An 18,120-nucleotide genomic window follows, 5' to 3' on the forward strand; every position below is an offset into this window, starting at 1 on the left:
TCTCTCTCTCTCTCTCTCTCTCTCTCTCTCTCTAACATTTGGCTTCAACTGAGGTCTAAAAGTGCCTTTTTTTCACACTATAAATATGCCCCACAAATGCCACAAACAATCTCATCTCACTCACTATAGTAAAGGGAGGAAAAGAGATGGCGAGTATCTCAACTGGTCAGATCATTCGATGCAAAGGTATCCCTTTTGGTCAAATCTTTGCTCTTAGTTTGTCCTTGGTCTTCCATTAATTTTTTTATTTTATTTTATTTTATTTGTGTGTGTGTGTGTGTGTGTGTGTGTTTATTTGGATTTGGGTTCTGTTGGATTGTAATTTAATGCATGGGTTTTGAATTTTGATTCATATCAGTTGGGTCTGTTTCTTCTGGAACACATTAAAAAGCTCAAGCTGATTTTTCGCTTTCTGGGTCATTTGGGATTTTGGGTTCTCTTACTTATAACATGTTGATGTGTGTGCTGGATTTTCAAGGAATGAGAAATTTAACAAAAACAGTTTAGAGTCGGTGCTTTTCAAAATGTTCACCAAATCGGTTTTTAATTATTTTGGTGAAAACACTTTTTTTTTCAAAATGGAAAATCTTATAAGTAGAACCAAAAGTACACCGCTTATAATAGAACAGAAAATACTCTCTTGGGTTATTATCAAAATATTCATGAAAAATAATCTAAAATGCGTATTTTATAGTAACAAAACAGAGATTCAGATCAAATGTTATGATTAGATCTTCAATATAATGAGCCTGTCGTTTTTCAGTTCGTGATTTATTGTCACAAATCATTGAAATCAATCAAAAGTTACGTCTAAATCTTCAAAATTATGATCATGCTAGAGCACACTAGAGGTTAAGGGAGTAAAAGAGGAGAGACTAATGTTTGGATAATATTAGAAAATGTGTATATGGGTAAAGACAAGAAAATTAGAGGCGTATTATTGTAAAATGATAGGAAAAAAAAAGATAATAAAATGGAAGGGATATCCTTGGAAAGGGAGGAGAGTAGATGAATAATGTTGAAATTGTTCTGGAAGATTGTGTGAGATGTTCTTTGTGGGGGATACACATTGAGGGAAGACAAACATTGTGTTTAATTATATAGATTGTTTCACATTTATCTTTAACAGTCGCAAATCATTAAGAAAAAAATTTACCACCCAAAAGTTATGGAGGTTTAGAAAAAAGTTTTTCAACTTTATTATCTTTCTTTCTCCTTCTTAATAATATTCTTCTAATTTTATTGTTTTCCCTCTTTTACTCCCTTTTAACTTTATTATATTTCATCTTTTACATCTTTAACTTGAAAGATTTTAATAGTATTCCTCTAATTTTTTTTTTTTTTTTTTGCTTTTACCCTCTTAATCCTAAAGAGGATGCATGTGCTGTAGGCATGGGTGAACTCTAATATATATAATAAAATACAAATGTACTACCATTCATCTTTCAACCCTATGTCATGGGCGAATTCTAGTATATAAACACAATTGTAGGCCCCACTTTACTATAATTTGTGAGGGATAAATGTCCCCTCTAACCAGGGGCAAAGCCATAATTTTAATTTGATTAGTGGGGGCTAGGTAGGGGTGTCAATGGGTTAGTTTTAGTTCAATTACTAAGAAAATTAGAACCGTAACCATTATATTTTTTCGATTCTGATTCTTATCGGTTGCGATTTCGATTATCAAATACGTAGAATCATTAAGAATCACGGGTATCCGTCAATTCCGATACTCAATAATCAAATGGGAAAAACATATTTCAAAATCATTAAAAAAATTGTCTTCCTTCTAAAATATAATATATTATCTACAAAGTATCAACCTAATTATAATTTATTTCACTAAACATAAGATTTAAGGACTTTTGTTCAAAAATTAAAATTCATCTTCTTTACAAGTAAAAAACTTTAAGAATAAATGAGTCATTTTAAACTCCAATATTTAGTCTCTATGAAAAATTGAAGAATTTTTTATAATATATGTTTTTAAAATCTAAGAAAACCTTAAATCATGTATAATGCAAAAATAAATGAGAAAATGAATCGGTTTAGGTACCTATTGTATATAACCTAATGATTCTGATTCCTATCAATTCGGTTCTATATTAGATGCGGCTCTAATCGATTCCAATAAAATGGGAACTAGAGTGGAGGTTTTCAGTTTTGGTTTCTATTCGGTTCTAAGTAAATGGGTACACATTGACACCCTTAGGGTAAAGTGTTGATGATGATCCACTAATAATCCTAATTTCCTTCAGTGCCAACTTTGGCTCATCACCGCAAACAATGGTTGGCCAATAATCTCAATAATTATATTTTTATGCTCCATTTTCATTTATAATGACAAAAGAAGATAAAATTTATTTTTAACTAGAGTTCAATCAAGCTCCAATAGAGAGTCTTTAATCAATAGTTTTTTTTTTTTCTAGAGAGATAGCATTTCAGATTGAAAGATGGGGTATGGTGCAAACTCAAATGGACGATAGTGAGCGATGACTTCATGAATAGCACTAGCAAAATAAGAATTTTGAAAGAGAAAGAGGGAGCACTTTGAAATTGAGAGGAAAGAGAATTTGGGAGAGAAGAGAAGACTTAAGAAAAAGAGAGAGGGTTTTGTTTTGCTTCAATTTTTTATCCACAACTATCCAAAAAGAGAGATTTACCTGGACCTAATTGTTGCATTTTTGTTACAAAAACTCTCTTGGAGTTCTAACAACTCCAAGGAGCCTTACATTATTATGAAGTTTGTTACCCAGGCTCATTTAAAATGTGTTACCTAGCAAATATACAATTCAAATTGAAGTCAATTTATTACTTAATTAACATACTTTAAGTGGATCTTAATCGCATCAATTTGTGGCTTCTAAAATCATGATATGTTGTCACAAGGTTATAAATGACAAAATTCTAAGAACTTAAAAGAAATATATTAAATTTTTTTGGCCGTTGGATTTTAGTTTTAAATTTGGGAGTTTGGTAACTATGATATTTTCAACACCTTTAGTCAAGCTTAAAAAGGAATTTTTTTCTTGTAATTCTGAGTTTTTCCAAGAAATCTAGTAGTCTTCGGTGTTGGATTGCCAATTTGATGATGATCCATGTGGGCCTAATAATGCTTAGTAAGATTTGAAATCTTACCATGTTAGTCATGCTAGCCTTATTTATAAAGTAAGGCCTATTCGATAACAAATAAAGTAAGGAAGTTTTTGTCATAAAAGTGCAACTTATGGGGTCTGCCCGATAAATCTCTCACGAAAAATGGTTAAGATTTTTTTATTTTATATATATATATATACAGGGAGCGGTTCGGCACCCCTAAAGTTTGCCAAGTTTGGTGTCAAATATTTTTTGTAAATCACTTTTGACGGGGTTAGAAGTTTTGGAATAGGCTGATTTTTTGCGAAGACGATCTCTACGGTGAAGAGATCATCCTCACAAAAAATCAGCTCATTTTGAAACTTCTAACCCTAGTTTATAAGTTGAAGAATCGTGGACCGTCTAATTTTTGTAAATCACTTTTGATGGGATTAGAAGTTTTGGAATAGGCTGATTTTTGGTGAGAATGATCTTCTCATCATAGAGATCATCCTCACAAAAAATCAGTTCATTCCAAAGTTTCTAACTCATATTTTGAAAAATGTTTGGCACCAAACTTGGCAAACTTTAGGGCTGTTGAACTGTCCCCATATAAATATATATATAGGGAAATGTTCAGCAACAAACATTTTAGCAAAACATTTTTTAAAACATGAGTTAGAGATTTTGGAATAGGCTGATTTTTGGTGAGGATGATCTCTACGGTAAGAAGATCATCATCACCAAAAATCAGTGCATTCCAAAACTTTTAACCCCATCAAAAATGGTTTACAAAAAATGGACGGTCCACGATTTTTCAACTTGTAAACTAGGTCCCGTTCAGCACCAAACATTTTGGCCAATTTTGTAAACGGTCCATATTTAATGAGATTAGAAGAACCTTTGTGGACAATTTTGTGAGAGTGATTGTAATGGATTTTTCTGGGTTGATCTTCACTTTTGGTGTTTTTAATGATTGAATTTCTCCCGATCTAGTAACGCTGCGTGAAACAATGATGGAATAAGATCAATAATCAACATCATTATTCCAAGAAAAACTGAAATCCACAAAAAAAAAAACAAAAAATTCTCAAAAATAAATTTTATTAATTCAACAATATCAGTGCATTACAGTTACAATCCTAATTTATTTTCATAATTATTAAAAATTATGAAAATGAATTAGGTATGAAAATAGATACTACTTAATCTTAGAAATACGTTGTATTATTTTGACTTATATAACTAAAGTAATTACCAAAACAAAACGTTTCTAAAATGATAAAATTACTTTTAAAAAAAAAAAAATTGTAAACAAAAGACTTAGACATAAAAACGGAAAGTCAACTGCAATCTGCCACTTGCCCGACATCATCTACACCTTTTCATGCACTTGTCGACAAATTTTTGAATCAGTCATTGTCACAAAAAATCTTTCTTTCCTAACTAACATAAAAGGATAATTTTAAAATGTTTTCTTATATAGAAAATTTAGCAAATTTCCAAAACGGCACTCCGTTCATTTTAATTTCAAAAACAGTAATTTGCCATTTTTAGAATTAATATTTTACCAAAATAGTACAAAGACAAAATCTGAAATCTTGATTTTACCAAAATATCCATTTTGCAACTCATGATGATCGATCTTGCCCTACTCGTTTTTCACCATTGTCATTCATTCACCGTTTCGATCATCGATGGCATCACCATATGATTTGATTGGTGTTGGATGATTTGAGATTCTTTATGAAACCATCCATGGATCTTCTTTTGAATTTTTTTCCTTTATCTTCAATGGATATTCTTCTTACACAATTCTTCCTCTTCAACCAATTTTTGTGGTCCAAGAGAATCACAATCAGTGTATGCTAACCCATCTCCCCATTTTCTCATTCTCTCTCGAAGATAATTTTCAACACACCAATTGCGATTATAGCGAGGAATTTAGGCCTTGGAGAGAGAGATTACTGTGAAATGTTCAGTGGGATGAACATTTCATGTTTATTTAAACAGCTCTTGGATGATCTGTTTTACGCAAAATTAATGGAAGGGCATTTCACTAAATTCACGTAACAACTTTACGAAAATTTACCCTTTTTGTAAAATATTTTAATTTTGATAACAGGAATTTTCATTTTCGGTACTGAAATGATCATGGTCTCGTTTTGGTAATTTTTCAATTTTCAATGCATATTCTATATAACATCCTCGAAATTTTTTTAATTTAAAAAAAATCAGGTAGCAAAACCTTTAGAAAACTGTTTTGCCAAAAGTTTGACATCCCGAATGGCACTTCTGATCGTGGTTTCAAATCTCGTTGGAGACTAGGGGCGGATTTATAGTGCAAGCACTTGCTCCCATAAGAATTTTAAAATCTATTAAGGACTAATGAGATATTACGATAAATAACAACGGCAGATAAGAAAATCTGTTGCCATTGCCCCCACAATTCTTTTTACACCTTTAATTACCCTTATTTCCACTCTTATGTTGCCCCCACAAAAAAAAGAAAAACCCCCCCCCCCCCAAATTATTTTCTACTCTTATGTTGGCCCATGTGGGTAAAATCCTAGCTCCGCCTTATTCGAGATCGAGATGTATTGTCCGAATCATCTCGATATCAGGCATGAATGAGATGGACGGACAAGTCAAATTTTTAAACGAGATTTAATGACCCAAGTGCATATTTTAAATTTTTGAATGAGACATCTCAAACATATTGGAATACTCGTTTGAGACGACTTGGTATCTGGTATGGACGAAATGAGTCACGAAACCGAGTTTTAAAACCATGCTTATGATAAATCTTTCTCTTTGGCAAAACGTTTTTAGGAAATTGGTTTTTTTTTTTTAATGGTATTTGTTTATCTATTATTGGATATTTTGGCTTCTTTTAGTGATATGTCGGATCTATAGGATTATTTTACATTTATTTGATCAAATCTAGGGTTCTTCCACTGCCTGTGTATTTTGGTCTATTTGGTGTTCAAGGAAATTGTTTTAATCTCCTCGTGTATGTTTGTGAACCCTACTAACTTGTATGCAAAGATAGACAAAGGGTTGACTCAGTAATTTGTTATTCATGGTTTTATAACCAGGTGTCTGGTCTCATCTCCCCCCACCAATACCGAGTTGAGATTATTCAAACTGTTTAGATCAGTTAAATTATTATTTGTTATACTAAAGATTTTTTTTTCTTATTAGTTACAAATTTTTATATAGATGATAAACATTTAAATCAATAAAAAATAAATTGTTTATATCAAAAATACAAAACTCAGTATTTTCAAATATCAGACAACTCGGATGGATTTCTGACATTTGAGTCAATGCGATGGATGTATGATTCACATTGATCATCTCGCCTTTGGGAATATTGTTTCCGAGACAACTTGCTTGAGTCAACTTGATGGACAATTCACATTGAGAGATGAGGATGACTCACCCGAGTCAATGTAATGGACAATCCACATTGACCATCTGGCCTGATTTCCTCTGAGATTGGGATGACTCGTCCAAATCAATTGGGTTTTGTGTGATTTTATCTGAAATAATCAATTTTTTTAATGATTTAAATGTTTTTTAATCTATAAAATTATGATTTTTTGACTGGCAATACCAGAGAATACGTTAATAATGAATGTATCAATAAATAATTTTAAATCGATTTAAATGGCTAGAAGATATGACTTGTATGAGTCAACTCAATCTCGATGAGGGCCTAGACGAGACAAGATACCGATCGAGTTTTAAAATCATGATTTGCCGTTGTGCATGGTTCGTTTGTTTTCTAGCTTTGTTTAAGCTTCCATAGTTCACGAGGATAATCGGATACATGTGTGTCGTAGCTGTGGTAGCATGGGAAGCAGGCAAGCCACTAGTTATAGAAGAAGTGGACGTGACGCCTCCACAGGTGATGGAGGTCCGTTTAAAGATCCTCTACACCTCCCTCTGCCACACTGATGTTTACTTCTGGGAAGCCAAGGTAACAAATAATTTCATTTATACAAGTAACAATTTTTATCAACCACATGGTGACACAGTTGACATGTGGAGACAAGGAGAAGAAGACCATAGTCTTCTTCCTTGGAATAAATCCTTGAAGCCATGAGAAAGATCATGTAAGAAATTCTAAAAATAAATAAATAAAATCAATTAATAACGATGAACAGAAGTCCCTTATAATTCATGTTTTTTTTTTCCCGGTCTTGCCACCGGGTAGCGGGAATTGAACCGAGGTCTATGATCACTCAAAAACCTCACCAACTAAGCTAGCTGACACCTTCACATGGTGGAGCTTTTCACTAGCTTTATATTGAAATTATAATGGGTAATTGACATTGCAGGGACAAACCCCATTGTTTCCTTGAATCTTCGGCCATGAAGCAGGAGGGTACATATTTCTCGAAACCATTTAGTGTCATATGTTACCAATGACCTTAGTCTCTAATTTCATGATCAACATTTAATTCTTTATTTTACTTTGTTCAATTTTATTGGTATTTAGGATCGTGGAGAGCGTTGGTAGTGGGGTGACGGATCTCCAACCCGGAGACCATGTTCTTCCCGTGTTCACCGGAGAGTGCAAGGAGTGCACCCATTGTAAATCCGAGGTGAGCAACATGTGTGACCTCCTAGGATCAACACCAATAGGGGTGTGATGCTCAACGATGGACAAACTAGGTTTTACATAGATGGAAAACCCATATATCATTTCCTCGGCACCTTCACTTTTAGTGAGTACACTGTTGTTCATGTTGGTTGTGTTGCCAAGATCAATCCTGCTGCCCCACTCAACAAAGTTTGCATTTTAAGCTGCGGAATCTCTACAGGTTTGAAGAACATAAATAAACCCGCTTATCTTCCATCGTATATTGTTAATTTCTTCTATTTTATGGATGGATTATTGGATGTCTGTAATATAATGTAGGTCTTGGTGCTGTTATAAATGTTGCAAAACCAAAAGAAGGTTCAACGGTAGCTATTTTTGGATTGGGAGCAGTAGGCCTTGCTGTGAGCGTTTTCTCTTGCATTCTTGATCTTATTATAGAACAATAAGCATTGTTTTTGTTTGTTAATCTGATTATTAAATTGAATTTATTTATTTTTACTTGGTTAGGTTGCTGAAGGAGCTAGAATTTCTGGGATTTCGAGGATCGTTGGTGTTGATTTGAACTCCAACAGATTCAATGAAGGTGGCTTTATCACCTAATTGAGTTTCTTGGATTGAATTCATGTTCTACAATTGCAAATCACAATATTGTTCTATTTATGGGTTTTTCTTTTCTACATGTATGTCACATTGGTATTTTGGGTCTTGGACTGATATCGCGTGCTTATGCCTTCTAAGAGTTAAGAAGTTTGGTGTTACTGACTTTGTGAACCCGAAAGAATGTAAAAAATCAGTTCAAGAGGTTAGTTTTAAACCAGTATTAGAAGTGATTCTATCCAATTATTTTATGAAGATCGATATTTGATGTATGATTTCATCATCATCATCAGGTAATCGTTGAGATGACGGATGGAGGTGTGGACCACAGCATTGAATGCACAGGCAGTATTAGTGCAATGATCTCAGCTTTTGAATGTGTTCATGATGTAATTTCCAACAATCCCTCTTCTAGGATTTTAGCCCATAATATGGACAATGTCTTTGAACACATTGCTTTCTAACCCAGAATCCTAACATTTGTTTGCAGGGTTGGGGCATGGCGGTACTCGTCTGTGTGCCTAACAAAGATGACTTGTTTAAGGCCTTCAAGTACATGCCTTCGGTGCATCATCCGCATGGATGCATAGAATGGATACAGCGGGCATTTTTAGTGTGCATGATATTATGAACAAATATGGGTCTGTTTTTCATTTGTTAGATCTTGTAAGATGTATGGGTTCAGGGAAGTAGTGTGTGTGTGTGTGTGTGTGTGGTGATGAGAACAAGTTTCAATGCTGCCTACTTTGATGATCACTATTACTGTATATGAAAATCATGTTTTGTGGGAAAGGATGGACAGATTGTATAAATATTAACTTATGGTACAAATCTTTTAGGTCAATTTTTTTATAGATATAAATGTGTGTATATATATATATTTATTTATTGAAGGAAATGCTCTGTTTATTTATGGACAAATAAGCATCAAGTAATTGAAATGTCCCTCTTTGATCTAACAACTTAGAGAAAAGGCACCAAAAAGATAATTGTGCGGGTCAATTTATAGGTTATCAAACCTAGGTTCTCTTTGCCGCCCACCCCCACAAGAGGAAGAGAAAAGGTGAGGAAAATGAGTTCCCTTTACTTTGTTGAGATATGAAATAATTGAAATGTCCCTCTTAGATCCTACAACTCATAATGCGATACATTTTTTTAAAGATAAGTGGCATCGAATAGATTATAGTACTGATTGATATCTAAAAACATGATCCGATGCTTCAATGTTGCAAAGGACAAAATTCTATGGACTTTGAAAAAAAAAAAAAAATTCTAAAAAAGGTTATTTTTCATTATTGAATTTCAATTTTTAGTTTGGGAGTTACGTGGAAGTTCAATAGTCGTCTATTTGAGCAAAACAACCCTTAATAAGGCTTAAAATCTTACCAAGGAAAACATCTCTCAAGATTTATAGGTTTGCAAACCTACGTCCTCTTTTATTTTTATTTTTGATAATCAGATATCCATGTATACAACAGACTGGGCCTGTATTTGGGGATATCCATAGACCATGATCTTGTCCAAGGCCTAGTCCCAAGGCACGTGCAATGCTTGTCCATCACACACAAGGTAAGTGATGGTGTGCCCTCGCAGGTGCCCCTTGAGGAATTAATACTCATATTGAATATCGAACTTATGACCTATGGGCATTAACCACTTATCAGTCTGAAATTGCCATTGAGCCAACCCCTCAATTAAACCTACGTCCTCTTCTGTAGATGTTTCCACTAGTTAGCCAATAGAGGGATGAAATCTACAGTTTATTGAGTATATTGTGATAATGACATACATGACTCGTATCTATGTTCTTAGATCCAAGATCACATGATCACCATTCAAGTATGTAGTTTACAAGGGTCTTTTACTTCAAAAGAGAATCTGAGCTATTGAACTGGTGGTACATCCATCTCTTCCTGGAGGCCTAAAACCTTGATTAAATACAAATTAAGGTGATTTAAATATGCCCACCTCATGTTTCAATCGATATTGGAGATTACCCTTATATTTTGAAACTTACGACATGCACCCTTGACCTTAGTTTTTTGTAAGACTAATATAAACTAACCCAAATGCCCTTATATCCAATCACTTTCTGAAACCCTTTGATTTTTTTCTTAGAAAATCCATCATCTTCAACATTAGGATAAGGTTTCTTATAAACGCCTCAACCTTCAAACCTCAATACCAAGAAAGATTTTCTTGTAAAATTATAAAAATGGAGTTTTGAGTAGAAAAATCGAGTTCTAGCAGTTTGAGTCCTCTACTTAGCAGTTTGAAGATCGACAGAATCTTTTTGAAAAAAAAAAAAGGAAGAATTTTGATTAGTTATAGGAGACAAGGGCCTTTAGGTTAGTAACATTAGTTTCTCACACAAACCTAAGTCAAGGGCGCCTGAAATCAGCTTTAAAACATAGGGGTATCTCTAATATTAACCCAAACATGTCTAAATCACCCTAAAAACTACCAACTTCATCTTCTTGTATATAAAGGAAATTTGAGACAGTTATTAAGAGCCATTTCCCGCCTTTAGAAACAGTCCCGCCAAAATCCACAATCCATCGTCTCTTCTTCCTTTCATCAGTCCTTCGCCACTTCTCAGAAACCCTAATTTCTTTAATTTTTCATTCTTTCCAAACCCTAATAGAAGAATGAGGGGAGGGACCGTTCAGATCAATTGGCACGAAACCAAACCTGTTCTAACCCTAGATTTTCACCCCCAATCTGGACTCCTCGCCACTGGTGGTGCTGATTTCGATATCAAGGTAACCTCTCTCCCTTCTATCTTTCTCTCTGTTTTCTTTGATTCGAGTCATACAGTAGTAATCTTTGGACATATGGTTTGTAATTTTGTGATGCAGTAAAATTCTAATAAATTTGGCAGTAATTTCTCTCACAAAATTGGTTTTTTGCTGAGTGGGTGTTGTTTTAAATAGAATTTGGATTTTGATTTTTTTTTGCTTAATGGGTGTCGTTTTTATTGAGTCCTTTTGGAATTTGGGTGGATTTAAGGTTTGAGATAGAGCAAATCAAAATGGTTGGGAAGTGTTGATGGTGAAAGGTTTTATCTCCCAACCCTCAATTTGGAAAATTTCTGATAGGGGGGAATCCTTTTTTAGTGGTTTGTAAACTTTGAATTGAAGGCCTGGTGGGTGTTGTCCAAAGGGCAAATATTTTATTAGACGTGTTGTGAATTAGTCATGGTGATACAAAATGTAGTTTGACTCATCTTCAAAAATATGTTCAGATATGCTTTGGGTTTCTATTTGAATGGTCACTTAGTTTTATTTTGCTTAATGTTCTGTGATTGCTTTTATTATAAATGATTTATTTTCAATCGTTGAAGAGGTGGTTTCGACGTTTAATGTACATTGGTTTCATATTGAGATATGAAAGAAGAATTTGTTGATTTGAGTCTCTGAGAATGCATTAGCTTTGCTTTAGGTAAGAAGCTTGCTTACTGTCTTAAGTTGGAAAGTTTCGTGGTGCATTTCATTTTGAGATCTTTGTGTTGGAATTAGACAACAACATCTTATATACTCTAGCGGTAAAATTTTAAAGCTAGTATTAATTTCCTTTTAATTTTTTGTTGGATCCATTGTAAGATTATTTGATCTGATTTTTCAGCTTTGGCTAATAAATCCATGTGAAGTGCAAAAGAAAGCTCCAACAGCTTCTTATCAAAATAGCCTCTCTTACCATGGATCAGCCGTGAATGTTGTGCGCTTCTCTCCTTTTGGTAAGAGTTTACCTATATACTTTGTAATATTGGCTAGTTTCGAAATATTGATCGTATTATTAAAAAAAAAAAAATTTGGGTAATTCAATATTGGCTCAAACCACGAATAATGAGCACTGAAAGTTCTGCAATGTTTTTATTTTATCTGTTTAGACATCTGTCACTGTTAATGGCTTAAAATGTATTTCTTGCAACTATGACTAAAACATTTTCCGTGAAATTATGCAGGAGAACAACTTGCCTCTGGTGCAGATGGTATGGCTTACCTCAATTCATTCGAACTTTGTTTGTTTGTTTTTTTATTGGTTTGCAATCCAATTCTTTTCCCGTTCAAATCAAACATTTCAACCTGTTATTTAGAGAAGGTGTTGTTCATGTGTTTCTCTAATGGTAGGAGGTGAGCTAATCATATGGAAACTACACTCCACTGACGTTGGTCAAACTTGGAAAGTACTCAAGTCATTATTGTAAGTCTCTCTTTCTTTTGACTCCTCACTAAGCTTCTGTTGTCTTCAGCATTAGTTTTATAGGATTTACCTGAACTTTAATGGGCCAGGTTTCACCGCAAGGATGTTCTAGATCTTCAGTGGTCTACAGATGGTGCATATCTTGTTTCTGGATCTGTTGACAACTCCTGCATCATATGGGATGTTAATAAAGGTAGCAAAAACTTCACATCGCTTAACAATTTGTCTGATCCAATAAATCAGTTTTTAATATAATTATGATTATGTTTTATACAATAGGTTCGGTCCATCAGATTTTGGATGGTCATTTACATTATGTTCAAGGTGTCGCATGGGATCCTTTGGGCCATTATGTTGCTTCCCTTAGTTCGGATAGAACTTGTCGCGTTTATGTGAATAAGCCTAGTAAATCAAAGGGCCTCAAGACAATGAATTATGTTCCTCATCATGTCATTACAAGGGTAGAGCAGCTTCTGTCAGATGATTCTAAGGTTAAAAAAAAATGCTAAATCAACTTTCACGTCGTACATTATAAGTGGGTTTATTCAATATTATAGACCTTTATTTTCTTTCTTTATTTTTCAGATTCCGTCAACTAAAAATCATCTCTTTCATGACGAGACATTGCCATCCTTCTTTAGAAGATTGGCTTGGTCCCCTGATGGATCATTTCTTCTGGCGCCTGCAGGTGTGGACCTAAGTTAATGTTCCTTTCTGCCTGATTACATGTAATTACTGGTATTTATATTTATTTCTCTAAATATAAGTTTCTAAAATGGTTAAATATTTATCATGTACTTTTTTTCCTACACGTAACTGTTTGGTGGTGGTCTTATCATGTGTCTTTTTCCCCCCGAATCATCATTTTTAAATATATAATCTTTTGTGAATCGTCATTTCTGAAAAAATATGGGTTTGAGGCAATTTTTTGGTTCCTTTCTTGATAAAAAATTGTGGTTCTTTATTTAAATTGTGTGAATTTCAAAAAAAAAAAAATCTTGTGTTGGAAAATCAACTTGGGTTGAATTTTTTAATGACTTTCATATCAAAGAAACTAAGTGGTACTTGGAAGTTAATAAAATTGAAGTGGAGGACTATAATGTCTGAATTTTTTAGAGGTTTTTAATGGGTGGGGATGGTTGAATGGTGCTTTACGGGCCATTGCACTTTCTTCAATACCCAATTTGTATCTCTGGGGCCATAAGTTGTGCTTGGGGTATCTAATGGACCAGCCTAGGCCTTGATTTGGACCTTGCTTATAATTGGTTTTCAAGACAAGTTTATGATATCTAACTAGAAAATAATTATAATAGATGAATCTAGGAAATATGGTAAGAATCTATTCCACAAAATATTTTACCATTTTGAGACAAAGAAATTTGTTACATCGATATCTCAAAAATTAGAATGCTAATATTCCCTGGTTTTGAGGCAATCTGAGCTGACTTGGTTGATTTTCAAGTTGATTTCAATTTTCCAACTATAATACCAACTTTTGCTGTCCGAATATCTTTATCTTTATTCTTTTCTATTGATGGATTCTACCTTGACTTCTTTTTGGGAATCTTATTTTCTCCAATTTCATATATTTTTAGTTTTCCCTTTGTAGCTTCTTGCCATTAAAAACTGCAAAATGATGGCTGTTGTATTTATCCTTATTTATGTTTCATTTAGTTTGCTCCTATTGTTTTCCATGTTTCAGGTTCTTACAAATTCTTGCCTGTGTCAGACACAATAAATACAGCATATGTCTTTTCAAGAAAAGATCTTTCAAGGCAAGAGATTTAACTCTTTATCTTTTCCCATATTGTTGGATTCCCTGAATCATTTCATGGCAAGTGTCTTGCTCTTTGAAGAAAACGCTAACATTGACATGTCCTCTAATGTTGGACACAGACACAAGAGATCTGACATACTTCAATGGTATGCCAAGACATCCATACAGCCGTATTCAAGGATTCAAGTTTATTATAGTTAAATTATTATACTAACAGTTATTAATAAAATGAAGTAAAACTATAACATTATATAATATGAAACTAGAATAACTTCAATAGGAGAGAGTACTTTGTTGGAGGATTACAATGGAGCAAGAGACTATTCACCGATTCGCCATTCACCTTACACATATAGCATAAATCAATTAAAGTAATCCCGAGAAATTATATGGTCCGCAGTTTGACATAAGATTAGAAGGTATGGACTAATAGAATGATTTTAACTACGAGTATATTCAGATAAGCTGATATTCATGAAAATCATATGAACACTATATAAACACATCTGAAAATTTTTAAATAAATCAAGAGTTTTTTGGTATAGTTCTGTTGAGATCCATTTTTTTCTTGTATTTTTTTTTGGATCGGTAAGCTGGAGTTGAAGGGTCCCCTCCCTTTTTATTCATTAAACTCGAACATAGTTACAAGATAGATCTTCGGTTACAATGTTCATAAGTTCTTGAGGTATTAAATCAACATCCTCAATTACAAAAAACTCATTCCCACTCCCACATGCTCCAAATCTTGCCAAAAAATCTGCCGCTCTATTTGTTTCCCTCCAATGGAATGCTAAACTACAATCTTGAACTGATCGTGCCAAAATCTGGATTGCTGTGATCAATTCTTCAAACCACCAAGATGGAATCATCACCTTATTCAAAAAATTAATGGAATACATTGAATCCGAACAAATTTAGATTTTCGCGTACCTTTCCTTTATGGCAAACAAAATAGCCTCCTTTATTGCAAATAATTCAATGACTATGATTTCATTGTCATCGAACCCTCCGTATTTATCTTCGCAACTCCTTATGGACAAGACCAAAACATAGGATATTCTGTTCTAAGTTTTTCCCATAAACTTAGCCGAGCAATTCCAACTATTCAAAAAGAGACAACTTCCTTCGTTGTGATCATTTATTTAATTTCCACTTCATCAAAGACCCTCCTTACATCTCCTCCAACTCTTTCAAGGATATAGAATTTATCATTTTCTTTCCATTGTCATTTAACTGCATGGATTCATTTATTGGATCCATGCTTTCTATAGGTGGTACAAGAGAAAAGAAGACAAACATGAGTTCTTAATAAAATTCAATTCAAATAAATAAATAAATAAATCTGGAGACAAGTTTTGTATTCTGTTTGTTTGTATTTCAATATTTATAACCTTCCCTTTCTACAGGCCTGCTTTGCAACTTCCAGCTGCTGGTAAACCCATTGTTGCAGTACGCTTTTGCCCTGTTGTTTTTAGCCTACGGGGATCAAATTCAGGTAGTTGAATGCCATCTGTACCATTATCCTTTTGGAGTCTGACCATGAAGCGGCCTAGCCGCCTCAAAATTTTGAAGGAACCCTCCTTGTTACAAGGCACATGGCTTTTTGTATTTATTTCATGCCCCTACTTTTTCGTTAATATTTGACATACTGATATACATCCTTGAAAACACCACGTGTATTCCAAAGGAGAGGGTTGTACCAAATTTTTGAAGCAGGATGACCACTTCAAAGTTTTTTTCCTTCCTTTTGCATTATATTAGTTCCGTAATTTTATGAGAAGAGACTGAATTGTTTCCGGTCACGTGAGCAGCTGGATTTTTCAAGCTCTCATATCGATTTGTTTTTGCGGTGGCCACATTGAACTCTCTATACATCTATGACACTGAGAGCATTCCTCCTATAGCAATTTTGGCTGGTCTTCATTATGCAGCTATAACAGATATTGCATGGTAAACTGAAATTTCTTTTTTACGTCACGTGCTTCTGGTTTGATGCAAGCTTTTAACTTTTTGATGATCAGATACAAATGTTTCTCTATTTTTTTTTTTTTATTCTCTCTTTTTGTTTTTGCAAGGTCATCTAATGCCAAATATCTAGCATTGTCCTCTCAAGATGGTTATTGTACTCTTGTAGAGTTTGAAAATGATGAACTAGGATCACCTATCTCCATACCAGGTTTTGTTAATCTTTCTCATTCATTTTTTCTTATTTAGTTCTTGTACGATACATGTTTTTCAAGTGTAAAGATTTCATTGAAATCGGAACTGAAAGTAAAAACAAATCGGTTAGGCCCGATTGGAGGTCGAGGAGACCTACTTAAGGGCACAGCCAAGAGGCACTAGAGAAAAGAAAAATCCCAAACAATGCAAGGGTTGGTGAAATTATCTCATATACATCTATATAATAAAACACAATGGTAGGTCCCATTCTCTCTGTCCCAAGATTTATACCCCATAAACAACGTATCTTTAGGGCAGGTTTTACCTTTTCTCTTTTTCCTCTTTCCAAAAATACCCATAATTTTATTCTCTCTTCTTCCACTCTCCGTTCTTTTAGTAATGTCTCTCTAACTTTATATATTTTTCTTCTTTTACCCTCTTCAACTCTGAAGATTTTTTAATAATACCCCTCCAACTTTATTATATTTCCTCTTTTACCACCTTAACCCCCAAAGAGGATGCCCGTACCCTAGGCATGAGCAAACTTTAGTACCTTTATATTTTAAAACATTAAGGGTTGGTGAAGAGACCCTTTGTGTGACAGTATTTATGAGATCGTCACAGATTTTTTCTTAGTTCTTTCTAAAAGGAAATCATAGAAAATCTAACCATCTCAGGGATGGTTGAGTGGTAGACTTGGGTATCATTAGGTTTGGTCCCTAGTTGGTCTCAAGTTCGAATCCCACCAACTATATTCCTGTGGTGGCCACGTACTGGCTTGGACCAAGCAGGCACTAGCCATAGCCTGGGTGCGGGGCGTAGGGACTAGTCAGGATGCGCGCAAGCTGGCCCGGATACCCTTTGTTATAAAATATTTAAAAAAAAATCATAGAAAATCTTGGAATGAAGTGGCATTTTACTGAATCACCTAAGGAATTTATGTCATGAATGATTTGTGTTTGCATGCTTGCAGTCTCCACATAATGAGTGAACTTATTACTATGTGGTTCTATGAAAGAATTTTTTCCTTTATTTTGGCATTCTCTACCTTTTGAACCTAATAATCATAATGTACTTTTAATCTGCTCCAGAAACTAAGAAAGCCAAGGAAGAAGAAAGCAAGAATATAATTGCCCAAAAACCGGAGGCAATGGTGTGTATGCTAAATACTGAAGCAGTCGATGAAGTGCACAGAAGAACAGATACTGAAGAAAATGAAGGGAGACAAGCATCGCAAAACATTACTAGTACTTCCATCTCAAACAAGCCTGCGAAGAGGCGTATTACTCCTATTGCACTTGACTAGCCATAACTGTAAACCCACTGTTTTAATTTTAATTTTATTTTTTGGGCAGTAAGTTATAGATGCCGTCGACTTCTCCTAATTGTTTTTAGTAGATAGTGTATCAATATATGGTTCTTTTTCAGAGAATGGTCGATGCCATAGAAAATTCACTGTATTCATGGACCTCTAATGTACCAACTTTTTATCGTGATTATTAGCGATTTGCCTTTTAGCAATCCTAGTTTTAGGTCTTAATGAGAGCGAGTCACTGATCTCATTAAAAATAGGCTTTCCGAACAAACAAAATAAAAGGAATATTTTGTATCAATTGATCTTCAAATGGTTGTCATTATTTTCTAATCTTGGAGGCGTGTTTTCTTGGGTTGTTTTTGCTGCTCGTTTGGTAGGTCT

The 18,120-nt window shown here is 34.1% G+C and overlaps 1 protein-coding gene and 1 pseudogene across 2 annotated transcripts; both read left to right on the plus strand.

The window, feature by feature from the left end:
• The first annotated feature begins 48 nt into the window (after window positions 1-48).
• On the plus strand, window positions 49-9,146 carry LOC147404154 (alcohol dehydrogenase 2-like; annotated as a pseudogene). Its single transcript, XR_015177282.1, has 9 exons — window positions 49-186; window positions 6,924-7,060; window positions 7,422-7,468; window positions 7,583-7,907; window positions 8,006-8,088; window positions 8,195-8,270; window positions 8,311-8,489; window positions 8,578-8,673; window positions 8,775-9,146. The product of XR_015177282.1 is annotated as an alcohol dehydrogenase 2-like (transcript).
• A 1,277-nt stretch (window positions 9,147-10,423) lies between these two features.
• Window positions 10,424-17,941, plus strand: FAS2 (Transducin/WD40 repeat-like superfamily protein). Its single transcript, XM_086440000.1, has 12 exons — window positions 10,424-11,046; window positions 11,909-12,020; window positions 12,249-12,275; window positions 12,415-12,487; window positions 12,577-12,680; window positions 12,767-12,978; window positions 13,073-13,175; window positions 14,190-14,262; window positions 15,671-15,759; window positions 16,076-16,214; window positions 16,340-16,440; window positions 17,516-17,941. Exons 1-12 carry the CDS (start codon window positions 10,933-10,935, stop codon window positions 17,728-17,730), a joined length of 1,362 nt encoding a protein of 453 aa, XP_086296126.1. The 5' UTR covers window positions 10,424-10,932; the 3' UTR covers window positions 17,731-17,941.
• Window positions 17,942-18,120: the final 179 nt, after the last annotated feature.

The sequence above is a fragment of the Akebia trifoliata genome, chromosome 4 (genome assembly GCF_017979445.1).
Source record: "Akebia trifoliata isolate Shusen 1 chromosome 4, ASM1797944v1, whole genome shotgun sequence".
Taxonomy (NCBI): Eukaryota; Viridiplantae; Streptophyta; class Magnoliopsida; order Ranunculales; family Lardizabalaceae; genus Akebia; species Akebia trifoliata.

Coding starts and splice junctions, on each gene's coding strand:
- FAS2 (XM_086440000.1), top strand. CDS start 10,933: ATGAGGGGAGGGACCGTTCAGATCAATTGGCACGAAACCAAACCTGTT. Junction 14,263..15,670: donor TCAAGAAAAGATCTTTCAAG/GCAAGAGATTTA, acceptor CCCTTTCTACAG/GCCTGCTTTGCAACTTCCAG. Junction 16,215..16,339: donor GCTATAACAGATATTGCATG/GTAAACTGAAAT, acceptor TGTTTTTGCAAG/GTCATCTAATGCCAAATATC.